Below are 14,392 nucleotides of genomic sequence, written 5' to 3' on the forward strand. Positions count from 1 at the left end.
ATTTTTTTTAACTTTTCACAGTACTGTAGCTTTGCTGGTAGGTTTCTTCAAGCATCTTGGAGACATTGCCACAGTTCTTCTGGATTTATTCTGTCTCAGTTTGTTGTTCTGTTTCTTCATGTCATTCCAGACAGACTGGATGATGGTGAGATCAGGCCTCTGCGTGGAGCACTGGCTGCTGCCAGACTCCTTGTGCATAGAAAAAAATTAATTGGATTATTATAATTAATGGCGAAATGAATGTTTGGAAATGTAGCAAAAGATAGAAATAACTGACTTAAAACCATTTTTAGCTGGTGAAAATACTAGTTTTCTAATAATTTTGGCCACCACTATATACCCATTGTAAGGGTTTTTGTTGTGTTTTTACATATTTTTGCAACATTTCCATTATGTTTTATTTGTTATATGGAATTGTGAATATTGTGAGTTTTTTTCAAAGGTACAATTTGCTGAATGATCAGTTTTGGTAATCTGATCTGTAAACTTCATGTCATGTTATGGTTATGTTTTTTATAGATTATTGTGGTTTTAAAACATTGGTACTGTAAAGTAGCCTAACTTCTACCTAAATGCATTGCTGTGAAAGCATCTTGCTAGATGCACTTGCTAGAAAGAGTGTATCTGTAACACAAACAGTTGGTCATGGTTTTCAGGAATGCATGAACTGATAAAATGCATGCCTTGAATGCAAATTTAAGATGAAAGCGTCTGCCAAATATGTAAATGTATAATAGTAAAGTACTTTCAGTGCATTTTACCATGTTGAAATCCTTTTACTGTAGAAGAGTTTCCTCTGATTAACAGCAGAAAATGCAAAAAAAGTCTGTACATTTCCACATGGGCCTGCTTGAACAGTCATGCCCGTTCTTTAACTTTCTAACATTTCTTTTTTAGCCCCTCCAGCACTGTATTTAGCTCAGTGATTTGTTTTGCACTTCCTTCCTTAAGTGTAAAACAAAATATTGAGGAGCAGCTGGGTGACCCTGAGTGGGTGGACCGTGAAGTCCTTTTGATAACATCATGGATGTAGAACTTTTAATGAGTGATCCTGGGTTCAGGTACAAATAAAGATGTATAACAGGCTCTAAAATTGGCTGACACTGCCTCTGACGACTCCTCTACAAAGGCAAGGGTCACGGGCTCCTGGTTTTAATTCACAGAAAAAGACAGTCAGCTTCTCTGGCCAATCCAGACTGGCAGAATCGATCAGTGCCACTTGGACACTCACACTAACAGTGATGACATGCAGTAATGAAACCCTGCATCGCTCTGTACGGCAACACACAACGAAAGAGCGCTTGAAATCCACTGAGGCTTATTAAGAGAGGGAGAGTGAAATGCAGTGGACTCTACTTGAATGTTTCTGTAATACAGACCTTGTTGTCTCTGAGATGTTCCCTTAAATCTGGTTTCCAATTACAGATTGCACCTCTGCTCCTCTGGTATCCCTTCACAACTGCCCTTCAGCGGCACTACACACACACACACACACACACACACACACACACACAGACACACACACAGAGAAACATCAAAAGTGAAGAATGATGTTTCTTTTATTTTACTCTCCTCTGTTTTCCTCTTGATTTCCTTTTCGTGTTTGATTCCTGTTCCTTTCCCCTTTCCTTTCCTCTTCGATTTTTTTTCCTGGCCAATTTCCATTCCTATTCATTTCCTCTTCCAATTTTCTTTTTTTCCATTTTCCTTTACCTATCATACCAAATTTCCATTCCTTCACTTTTCATTTTTCTTTACACTAATTTCTTCTTTATTTTTGCATACACTGGCCAATTTCCTTTTCTTTCTTTTCCTTTTCCTTGATTATTTTTTCCCTGGCCAATTTCCATTCCTTTTCCTTTCTATTTTTTTTCTTTCCTTTACTTTCTTCTTTCGATTTACTTTTTCTATCATGGCTATTGGCTAGTTTCCTTTCCTTTTTATTTTCCTTTTTTTCTTCTATCCTCTTTTTTCCCTATTCCTTTTGAATTTCCTTTTCCTATTATGACCAGTTTCCTTTCCTCTTTGATTTTTTTCCTGGCCAATTTCCATTCCTTTTCATTTCCTCTTCCAGTTTTCTTTTTCTTTCTTCTCCTTTTCTCTTTCTATTTCCTTTACCTATCATACCCAATTTCCATTATTTTACTTTTCATTTTTCTTTACTCTCATTTCTTCTTCTTTATTTTTGCATATACTGTCTGATTTCCTTTCCTTTCCTTTCCTTTCCTTTCCTTTCCTTTCCTTTCCTTTCCTTTCCTTTCCTTTCCTTTCCTTTCCTTTCCTTTCCTTTCCTTTCCTTCCCTGGCCATTTGCCATTGAGTTTCCTTTTCCTCTTATTTTCTTTTCCTAGCCAATGTCCATTCATTAATTTTTCTTTTCCTGTCATTTTCTTCTCTTTCATTTTCTTTTCCTTTCCCTGTCCTGGTCCAATTCCATTTTTCCAGTTTGTTTTCGTTTCTTTTATCCTTTCCTCTCATTTCCTTTCTTTTTTATTCCTTTCAATTCCATGCCTTTAACTCTCTGTCATTACCCTTTCCCTCCTGTCACCTTCTTTCCCTCTTCAGCCACCTACACATTGTGAGCGGTATGAGTGTATTAGTCGATAATACACGTTGACACATTAGCACATAAAGCTCAGTATATGAACCCCTGTCGTGGCCCTATCCACCGCCATTTTCACCCTCCTTATCTAATTTTCAACGAGCTGTTAAGTTCAGCCTTTTTGTTTCTCCAGTGACATTAATGTTCATTGGTTTTGCTTCTGAGACCATGATCTCCTGATGTTTATTAATATTTGATTGTCAAGTGAAAGATTGTGGCCATTACAACGTGGATTATTATTTAATGCTGCAGGGACGTGAAAGGCTTTGGTTCTCATAGGGTTTGTCTGTCTGATTATAATAAGAGAGTCTGTGATGAATATTGCTGACTAGTTACCGCCTGAAGGTCTAGACAAACTGATCTAATAGCAGTGTGTGCGCATCTGTTACTGACCTGGTAGTGTGCATGTGTGAAAGTTCGTGTTCAGGTTAAAACAAAGTGTTATTTTTATGTATGTAGTCATAATGAGTCTATGGTTATGGAATATATATGGGCTATTTAAAACTCTCTCACTTACTCATTCACTTTAAACCTGCTTTAATACATAAAACATTACACATAAAAGGAATTTATTCCTTCACCCTACTGAATATATAGAGTAACATGTCTGCAGGGTCTAACATTAACTTTCTGAATATATATTTTGGTTTTACACTTTTTATGTTAATGTGAATCTACTGATAAATTAATAAGAAATACTGATGAACTGCATACTTACAGTACTGCATAAATTGAGTTCCTAGTACTTACATGTCACTATTGTTGATGTTGTAGTAATTACTATTAGTAAGGTAAACATGGGCAGTCTTTAAGTGTTTAATATCTTTTGCAGATCATGAAATTCTATTTTACATTATCTTTACAAAAATGTCTTGTCCATATAAAATTGGAATATTTTTTCTTGCTTTGTGACAAATTCGTTCATATTTTAGAGCCATTAGCTTTGTGCAGCACTCCCCAAAACGTGAAGATGTGATTTTGCTCCCCATATTTTCATTTTGGTGTCACTGCATTGAGTTCTAGGAGAAAACAAATCTCCTAAATAAACCTCTGATGGTAAATTTTGTATTGATGTAAACATTGTTAAAAATATGCACATTTTGACACATGTAAACATTTTATATATATTTGAATCATTGCATCTTTTACAATCATTTACATTATCAGCAGTCAGACTGTTGTTTTTAGAATTAAAATTAAACCATGGAATATTTTGACTGGTATCACTGATTTATTTATGTCTGTTTTACACCCTGAATGATACATTTGACTGTTCTTTGCCAGTTTGACAGTAATGGAGAACACAGAACTCCAGACCTCCAAAAAAGGAGAAGATAATGATTGTTATACTGAAAAACACACATACTTAGGCATTCTGCTTTGTTCTCTGTTTGTATGTTCATATTCTTCATATCCATCAACTGCAGTCAATTTCTTTTGGTTTATTGTATTGTTCATTAGTGGGCGGTTATTTCCTTTCACCTGAGAAAATGTGGTTCTGCATGACTGAGACGGGAGAGAAGCAGAGAGAAAAGATGTTTTATACCACCATAATTGGCCCAAATGTCTCTCAGTCTAATGATGGTCTCTTAAATATTTGAATCCCAGTTGTCTCAGAGCTTGTACCTGCATGCTACACCATTATTCAAGACATCCATGACCTCTAAACATCTGCTAAGAGATGTTTGTGTTTGTTTAATTGTACATTTTCTCTCTGTATTCACTTGCTAAAAGTACAATTATATATATATGGTTTTGACTTGATGGTTGTACTGTACAGTACCACTGCAGTAGTTTAGCAAAGATTTATTGATGGAATCTAAGGACTTCCATCCTGTTGTGTTAATTAGGTTTAAACTGATTTGGATTTACTGCACTCATTTAACATGACAGGCACGTACCCTTCACAACCCTCAAATGCACTTGCATACATAGCAAATCCTTGACAGTTAATGTGTTTCCACTTTCCCCTCTGCCAGGTGTCAGTGGTCCATCTGCTAAAGACCGTACGCCTGCTGAGGCTCCTGCGTCTGCTGCAGAAGATGGACCGATATTCCCAGCACAGTACGGTGGTGCTGACCCTGCTCATGTCCATGTTTGCACTGCTGGCTCACTGGATGGCCTGCATCTGGTACATCATTGGCAAGAAGGAGGTGGAGAGCAACGCAGACACCTGGGATATTGGTGAGACGAGCACACAAAATTGACTCATTGACTCACAGACAGAATGTAAGATAAAACCTAGGCTTGTTAGAAAAATATGCTTCAACCTGCATTTTAGCAAAACCCCTATACATACAATTCACTGCAGTTTCCAGCTGAAATGAACACTAGTAGCAGTAAAACACCAACATAGGCTCCTTGCGCAGTACTGTGTTAACACTTTTACCATGGAACATGGTAAAGAGCACAAAGACTTGCAGAAGCAAGCTAAAATGGCATTGATGATTCAGCCAATGTGCTTTTATCTTACATTTTGTGTTGTTAATATTGTTGGTTAGGTTTAAGGTAGGTTTTATTGTTGGTGGTATGTTATTTATAATCACGATAGAGCAATAACCTCTTAGCACTACTCACCGAACATTTCCGAAATGTACAACATCTAGCATTTCCAGATTCATTCAAAAACATTTTCGCATTCATGTGTTTGATATAAAACATAACATACTTTTAGCATCACTCACTGTACATTTTACGTCGCAAAACGTGCAGTAAGCAACTTAATAATATTTTGCAGAAATGTCGCCACAGGAAAGTTTTTCCATTATTACGCCCTGTTTCAAACTATAGCCATGAAATGGCATCATTAACCCTCAAGTCCAAACCTGTATGACTTTATTTCTTCTGTGAAAGAAGATAATTTGAAGAATGTTTCAACTGTTTTTGTCCATACATTAGAAGTGTTGTTCAAGTTATTTTGGACCCTATTGACTTTTACTGTATGGCCAAAAAAACACTGAAACATTTTCTGAAATCATCTTTGTTTTTGTTTTTGGTTTACACAGAAGAAAGAAAGTCAAATAGGCTTGGAATGACATGAAAATGAATGACATTCATTTAAGAGATGAACTATCCCTTTAATTTTTTTATTCATTATTAAACTGAAGCAGTATTAAACAGTGTTTTAATTGATTCTGTGAAAGTCTGGGTCTCTTAACTGTAATCAAAGCGGAATTGAATCTGATGGAAATAGTTCATTTCGGCTTTGAATGGATTTGTTAAAGTTGAATTATGGACATAATATGAATTGATTTAATCTGATGTGTTCGGAGCGAGACGGAGAGAGAGAGTGATGAAGACATCAAGCGATAATGGAAGGCAGAATTTATAGTTACAGAAGAAAAGCGATAAGCCTGACACTGTTAGATGGTGTTATGGACAGTGATAGTGGAGGAGAAGGAAGACGGGAAGAATGCACCAGGGACAGCAAGCAGCCAAGTGAGTGAAAGAGTGAGCGAATGGCAAACAAAGCAATCACCCAGACATCGTGCCGCGGGCCTCTCTCTCCATCTTGACTGCAGGAGGGGCTGTAATTAGGCCCAGTGTGCTGCTCTATGGTCCGTAATGACGGAACGCTGTGAAAGTACCAGCGTTCCCACCGCCCGGTCCCCGATCAGTATTGATGGAAAGCTGCTGCTTCCCCTCGGCATCCAACCACTGACCCCCGGCCTGCTCTGATAGGCAGTTACTATAGCAACACTGGGCTGGAATCTCCTCTCTGGTACCCTAGTTATAGATAGTGTAGAATGTGGCAACTGATGGGTCCCTCCTTATCAGCAAACACAAAGATTGTTTCAAGAAGAAAAGCAGCATGTTTGATGAACTGCTTTCCAAACAATTGCTGTTAGTGAAGAACTGTTTTCATGAAACTTTGTCCTTGCAAAAATGTACAAATTTGGAAGTACCGTGTTACATCAGTGATTTGGATTGAAATACTATGGTGAAGAATGAATGTTATTCATAGTGTTTACATAGTTTACATAGTACTTTTTTGTTAATGCAGTGTTGTGAACAACTGTTGTTTCGGTATTGAAACTTGAGTCAGAATGGTATAAGTTCTGGCATCATTTACTCACCTTCATGTTGTTCTAAATTCATATGATTTTCTTTCTTAAGTGGAATATAAAAAGAGATCATTTCAAGATTGTTTATTCTACTTTTTTTGTACAAAACAATGTTTTTAATTAAAAAAAACTAAAGCAATCAGTTGCTTTTCAGATTGATAAATAAACTTGCAACTCTAAAAGTATTTACTTAAAATTTATGTTAAATAAATTTAGGTAAATGTAACAAAGGAATTACTTTCCAAATTCACAAAATACTGTTCAAAAGTATCTCATGCTCACCAAGGCTGCATGTAATATTTCAGATAGACGGTAAATAAAAATAATATAGATAACTATTATTAGAATTTAAAATGACTGTTTTCTATATTAATATATTCCTGTGATAACAAAGCTACATTTTCAGCAGCCATTACTTTAGTATTCAATGTCACATTATCCTTTAGAAATTATTAGAATATGTAGATTTGGTGCTTCAGATACATTTCCTATTATTTGAAATGTTAGAAACAGTTGTGCTGCTTAATATTTTTCTGTAAACTGTGACCCTTTTTTGAGAATTCATCGATGAATATAAAGTTCAAAAGAACAGCATTTATATGAAACAGAAATCTTATTTATGTCTTCACAGTCACTTTTGATCAATTTAATGCATCCTTTTTGGGGTGGAGTATCTCTTTAATGCATTTTTTAATAATATATATATATATATATATATATATATATATATATATATATAAAAAAATCTTACTGACCTTAAACTTTTTAACAAACGTGTATGCAAAATTTTATATTACATTTTTGTTTAAAATATTAAATTAGTGAAATGTGATTAATTTGAACATGCCTAAAACCTTCACCAATAAACATAACCAATAACCAAATTTGCAGAAAGGTTGTATTTAAAAAAAAAAAAAAAAGTTTCTCTATGATCCTGTTGCAGAGGTTAACAACTCACTGGAGGGCCGCTTAACAGCCCCAAAACAAGTCACTGTATGTGAAGGAGTAGTATGATGAACACATTGTAAAAAAGCCATTTTTGTGTTCCATAAAAGAAAGAAAGTCTTACGGTTGAGTAAATAATGACAGAAATTTCCTTTTTAGATGAACAGTTCCTTTAACCATTGTGTCATTGCAGTGCATGCTAATTTTCCACCATATGGACACATATGAAACTGATACATAAACACATTTCAGTGTGAGATTTTAATTAGATCTCTTATTTACTTCTTTGTCTTGCTCTCTTAGGTTGGCTGCATGAGCTCGGGAAGCGGTTGGAGTCTCCATACGAGGGGGTGAGCTCGGGAGCGGTCAACAGAACGCTGAGCAGTGGACCGTCTTTGAGGAGCATCTACATCGCAGCGCTGTACTTCACCCTCAGCAGCCTGACCAGCGTGGGCTTTGGAAATGTCTCTGCCAACACAGACGCAGAGAAGATCTTCTCCATCTGCACCATGCTTATTGGAGGTGTGTGTGTCTGTGTGTGTGTGTGTGTGTGTGTGTGTTGTCTGAAAGGTTGAAGTTTAGGAGATATTTTTAGACATATTTGGAGGTAGAACAAATTTGGATTGTCATTAGGAACCAAAAACTGGAGGCTGTATGTGTCTGCTGCTTATTTAGAAACCACCAAAAAAACAAGGTTGAATCCCTTTGAGTTTGTACAAGAGAAAAAAGTTTGATTTAGATATTTGTAGAAAAAAAACCATATATATATATATGTAATGTTTTTGTGTTTAACCCCTTGTAGTCCTGTGTTTTTTTCTGCAATGTGGAATTTATAGATTGTATCTTCCCAAAAATGCTCAGTATTTATATATTTATTTTTATTTTTATTCATTTATTTATTTAGGTTTATTTTGGTATTTTATTTTGTTTATTTTGGTATTATGGTGGTCTTTTTTGGGTGGTTACAGCACTTTTTTAGGACTCATTTAAAAAATATATAATTTTTAAAATTACTTAACAGTACCAGTATTTGGAGTTTTTTCAAATTTAGATTTTCTTTATAATCCAAAAACTAAAAATGAAGTTGAATCCCTGTTAGTTTGTAAGAGACAATACTAGAAAACAATTGGTCTATATATATATTAGAGATGCAACGATACCATTTTTTCATTAGACAGAGCCGTAGTTCACTGACAAGCTACGCAATATCACGTTCCTTATCAAAGGCGATTCATCTGCTATAATGAACGCGATATTGCGTAGCTTGTCAGTGATCTACGGCTCTGTCTATTAAATGCCGCTCCATTCGAAAGCAGATAATGGTGATTTAGCGGTAATCAGGGAACCGGCTTTACTGACGAAATGCGCGTGACAATCGCATGCAATATATCGCCCAGCCCTAATTAGTAAATGTTGAAATTAATATTAACTAAGATTAATACATGCTGTAGAATTAGGCTATTGTTTATTCTTGGTTCATGTTAACTTAAGTAGTTAAGTAATGTTAACTAATGAAACATTATTGTAATTTGTTTCCAAAATATTGTTCAAATTGTTACTGCTTTATATTATTTTGGAATAAATTAGTGGTAAAACGTAGTTGATCTGTGATCCGTACAGACCAAGCCCCACGGTTTGGCATGTGATCCGTGGATGAATTGCTAAATTTTACCATAATAGAGTATAAGTTTATCATTTGTTCATATTTACACAAGCAAGCAAATTTCAAACAATTCCAGAGAGAAGAGGCGAATGGGAACTCGATTCGTTACTTGCCCGCTGTTCTCTATGTGCACAGCTGCACACACATGAAGCGTGCACACACGTTTCAGACGGCGCCCGAACACCAAACTGAATCCTCTTCTGAATCCTCTGAACAGACACATACACATAAAATTATTACAAAATACCCATCTTGACAATCATTCAGACAAACACAGTCAGTAATGTCTCAAGTAAATGAAAAAAGCTGAGAAAGAAATCTATTGGATCCGTGCATCATGTCTTAAAGGGACAGCGGCCAATAAATACTGCTGCTGTCATTAATGATCATCAAACAACAAAACAGCTGTGATAAAAATCTATATTTATTTATTCAGTGAACACTATGCAGTGTTATTTTCCCTAATTATTACATTTTTGTATTTGAATACTACCAACCTTATTTTATTTGTAACATATTCTGTTGTATTTATCTATGCTTGTAATTTGTGTATTTGTTCTTAAGTGTACTGGCTTATTTTTACTGGCTGTTCAGATAGAACTGAACAAAAAAGACTATTAATAATCTTTCATTGCACAAAAGTATAATACGAAAGGGTATGGCTCTAATTGGGAAGTTGTGGCCTAATGGTTAGACAGTTTGACTCTTAACCCTAAGGTTGTGGGTTCGAGTCTTGGGCTGGCAATACCACGACTGAGGTGCCCTTGAGCCGCAGCATAAATTGCTGCCCACTGTTCTATGTGTGTGTTCACTGCTGTGTGTGTGCACTTTGGATGGGATAAATGCAGAGCACGAATTCTGAGTATGGGTCACCATACTTGGCTGTATGTTATGTCACTTTCACTTGTTGTCACTTGAGTGGGGGAACTATGACGTCAGAACCCGGAAAAGTAATTTGCCACGGGTTCCTTCGAGATATTGGGGGGTTTTATAATGACGTTTTTCAATTTATGAGTAAAATAAAGCCTGTGGTAAACATAACTTGACGATAGGTTTACGTTTTGTTCTACAATGTAAACTGCACACACTCACAGCCCAAACGTTCTTATCTAGTTAATTATTAAAAACATACGTTTTCAAAAATGAACATAACTGCTGTACAACAAAATGCACCACAGGCTTTATTTTACTTGTAAATTGAAAAACCCCATTATAAAACCCCATAGAAAAATCTTGAAGGAACCCGCGGCAAATTACTATTTTGTATTATATCTGTGCAATATTTCATTGAGCCTTTTTTCTTAACAGTTTTAAACAGTTGTACACTCTTGAAGAGAGTTTCATTGCTTTGACTGTAGTAACCGAACGCGACACACAGTTTGAATGCTGAATGGACGATGAAAGACAGATGCAGCGGGTAGAATTTTACGTCAACTTGACTTAAATATTTATCTATACTTCACATTAAATTATGGAACGGCTTCAGAACACTTAAAATATAGTGCACAAAAACTTGATGGTGCTTTGTTTTTGTGCCTTTCGTGGGGCTTAACAATAACACCCTTCGCCATATATATATATATATATATATATATATATATATATATATATATATATATAGTCTTAATAAAAAGTAATAATCAGTATCAGTGTAGCCGCATATGTTTATGTATGTTTGTCTGGCATTAAATGGGATGATATGAGGTCACACCATCTGTTCGTATTCAGAATTCATGGCCTTTATTTTGTGAAATGTCACCCTTCGCCATGGGGCAGTTCTGCTCCCTTCCCAAACATACAATAATACCCAATTACACACTCCAACACATATGTACACATTCAATCACCACCTGTGTATTACCAGAGATCTTGCAGAGAACAAGTCCCTCTAAAATAAATACACAGGTTGGATTGTTACAGAAATAGAAAGGATCCATAATGAGATTTGTCAGTTATGATTGATGACTCTTTTCTTACTTACACTTATCGCTTACAGCACTCCATAACAAAAATCATTTTTAAAAACACTATTGTAAGCATTTTCTTTTAAATCAAACTTAATTTAATATTTTTAATGCTATTTATCAGGGACAATAGACAATTTTTTAAAAAGCTGCGTGTAAAAAAGTCATGTTGATGAATTTGAAATGACGTTCATTTTGAACTTTCAAGAGAACTTCCATTATTGTTAGGTCATTCAGGCTTAATGTACATTCATGCATGTGTGTGTCATTGTGTCTTTGGCAGCGCTGATGCACGCTCTGGTCTTTGGCAACGTGACGGCCATCATCCAACGCATGTACTCGCGCTGGTCCTCTTACCACACACGCACTAAAGACCTGAAGGACTTCATCCGTGTGCACCACCTGCCCCAGAGCCTCAAACAGCGCATGCTGGAGTACTTCCAGACCACCTGGTCTGTCAACAATGGTATCGACTCCAATGAGGTAAACCCCACGCTTCAGAGAGTATTACACAGCACAGCTGAATCATTTGACGTTGCGGAATTCCTTACAGCTGGACTGGTGAAGATGATGTGCCAACTTTACAAGCATACGGTGTGCTTCCCCACTGCACTCCGATGTTTCATATAGTGTTACATATTGGTGCAGAATAAGTGAGTTACATTAAACTTTTAAAGTCACCTCTAAAATCAGTTCTGTCATGACAACTTGCAGAGAGTTTAGCATGCTAATCCACATGACAATGTTAATATGTTTGGTCTTTGGTCTCTGCTGAGGCAGAGCAAGTGCCAAGACTTGTTACTGCAAATACATCCAAAGACATGCTACTGTGAGCATGTAAGAAATATGAAATAACCCCCATATATAACAAATATGAAATTACCCCATAGCAGATCTATATAGGTGGAGCTGGGGAAGGTTGAGGGTTTCTGAAGTGCGCTGCGACTGCTACAGCAAGCAGATCTTCACTCGTGTCGTGAGAAGTGTATAGCTTAAAAGTTAGATTGAAGTAATGTATAAATAAATAATAATAGTACAATAATCATTTTTTTATTATTATTATTGGTATTATTAATATTTTATTGGCTATTGTAAAATGTCATTGTAATTTATTGTAATTGTATTTTAATTTTACTTATATTATTTTTATTTTAATGCAATAATATAAATTGTATTTTTCATTTTGAAGTGATCTAATTAGTGTCTAATGATTATTTAGTATTATTACATCAAAAGCAGAAATAAACAAGTAAAATTTGTTCATTTAAAAATTCTAGTTTGACATTTGAAAACCAATCTCGCCCTGATCTCTGATAATCTTATTAACATAACATTGTATTTACATAAAAACATCATGGTATCATCACATTATGGTACTGTAAGTGATGTACTATAATGAAGTAACATTCTGAAGCCAAGAGCAAAGCAACACTCAAGGCAAGTATAATTTAGATAGACAGCTGGACACTTGAGGAGGGAATGACTGCGTGTGCTCCGTCCTTGAGCCTGGGACTTTATTCCGGAGTCAGGAGAGGGAGTGGAAAAAAATGAGATGAAATCTAAACACCTTGCTAAATCACAGATTTATGAATAATAGATGTTGAGGCTGATGGCCGGAGAGCAGAAGACAGAGAGCGAGAGAAAGAGAGAGGGATGTGTGTGCCATGAGTAAAGGGGAGAGTGACAGATGCCATTCAGTCAGGCTGAAGGATGGTTGCATATATGGATGGATGAGCGAGCAGATGAAGGGTGGTGGAGGCATGGCCAGAATACTTCCAGTTTTTGTTTTAAGGGTGAAAACTCATAAAGCGGCATGCTTAATGATTTTAATGCCAGTTTAATGAATGTAATGTGCTGTTACATAAGTTCACACAGAAAACACAAGATTTCTCTTCCTTATAGTGTAAATAAATAATTTTTTTCTTCCTTTCATATTTTTATTCTTCATTTTTTCTATTTATTTTCTCTTCTCTTTATTATTTTTTTGCTTGTTTTTTTAATTCCTTTTTCTTCTGTTGACTTTTTTCTGTATATTCTTTCACTTTTACTTTCTGTTGCTTCTTTTTCTGCTTTCATTTTCTATCACTTTTCTTTTACTTTTGCTTTTCTGTTTAAAAATCAGGAAATTTTCTGTTTCTTTTTTAACAATCTAATTTTTCTCTTTTTCCATATCCCTTTTTCTTTTTCTCTTCTTCCTGTCCACTCTCTCCAGCTCTTGAAAGACTTTCCAGATGAGCTGCGTTCGGACATCGCGATGCATCTGAATAAAGAGATCCTAGAGCTGTCTGTCTTCTCCTCTCTGAGCCGTGGATGTCTCCGCTCTCTCTCCCTGCACATAAAGACTTCGTTTTGTGCGCCGGGCGAGTACCTTCTTCGTCAGGGAGATGCTTTACAGGCTCTTTTCTTTGTCTGTTCTGGCTCCATGGAGGTGCTAAAGGACAGCATGGTGCTAGCCATCCTCGGTCAGTTTACACAAACCCACACACAAGCAATCAGTTTTATCTCAGTAAAGCTCAATGTAGTTTTAGTGCGCTGAGGAAGTAGAGTGAAGGGAAAAATGACTGCTTCTCATTAAGTGAAGACTTCAGGGCCCATGTGTTCCTACAGTTGCCAACAAAAGCTGCTCTCTGTGATTGGTCACTCTCTCTGTGAGGCTTTACACACACAGCAGGCTCATAGGACAGTGGACTAAATGTGTGAAAAAATATAATCCCCATCATCCTGTTAGGTCCTGTCTGTGTGTGTGTGTATGTGTGTGTTTGTGTTAATATCACCTTATGAGTTCTGACAGGAAAAAACACACAATATCTTTCTCATCTTTCCCTCACACGCTCTCTCCACCCTGCTGACAGAGGAAGGTCTCTCTGACATTGAGTTCTCAAGACGGTTCACTTGTGCTAGTTTTTGTGTGTTTAAATGCATGTGCGCTTTGTTAAACAGTATCTTTTGTGCTTCTAATAGAGCTGTTTATAGTCCCTCGGTGTTAAAATGCTAAACAAATTAGCATTTTCGAGCCACGGCTCTCTTGGGAGATTCTAATGGGTTTTAAGAATAGCGGTTTCCGATTTATGAATAAAATAAGGTCTGTGGTTAACATTACTTGGAAACCTTTTCATGTTTTCAGTCTACTTTATGCATACTCCCAAGGGAACCCA

At 36.2% G+C, this 14,392-nt stretch overlaps 1 protein-coding gene across 1 annotated transcript in view; it reads left to right on the plus strand.

The window, feature by feature from the left end:
- The window catches only part of LOC122140729 (potassium voltage-gated channel subfamily H member 8-like), a 34,150-nt gene that overhangs the window by 8,549 nt on the left and 11,209 nt on the right, over window positions 1-14,392 (plus strand). The window contains exons 6-9 of the mRNA XM_042745464.1: window positions 4,581-4,785; window positions 7,914-8,132; window positions 11,521-11,720; window positions 13,450-13,699. Coding sequence (XP_042601398.1) covers window positions 4,581-4,785; window positions 7,914-8,132; window positions 11,521-11,720; window positions 13,450-13,699 — 874 coding nt within the window. The remainder of the gene's footprint in view (window positions 1-4,580; window positions 4,786-7,913; window positions 8,133-11,520; window positions 11,721-13,449; window positions 13,700-14,392) is intronic.

This window comes from Cyprinus carpio, chromosome B19 (assembly GCF_018340385.1).
Source record: "Cyprinus carpio isolate SPL01 chromosome B19, ASM1834038v1, whole genome shotgun sequence".
Lineage (NCBI taxonomy): Eukaryota > Metazoa > Chordata > Actinopteri > Cypriniformes > Cyprinidae > Cyprinus > Cyprinus carpio.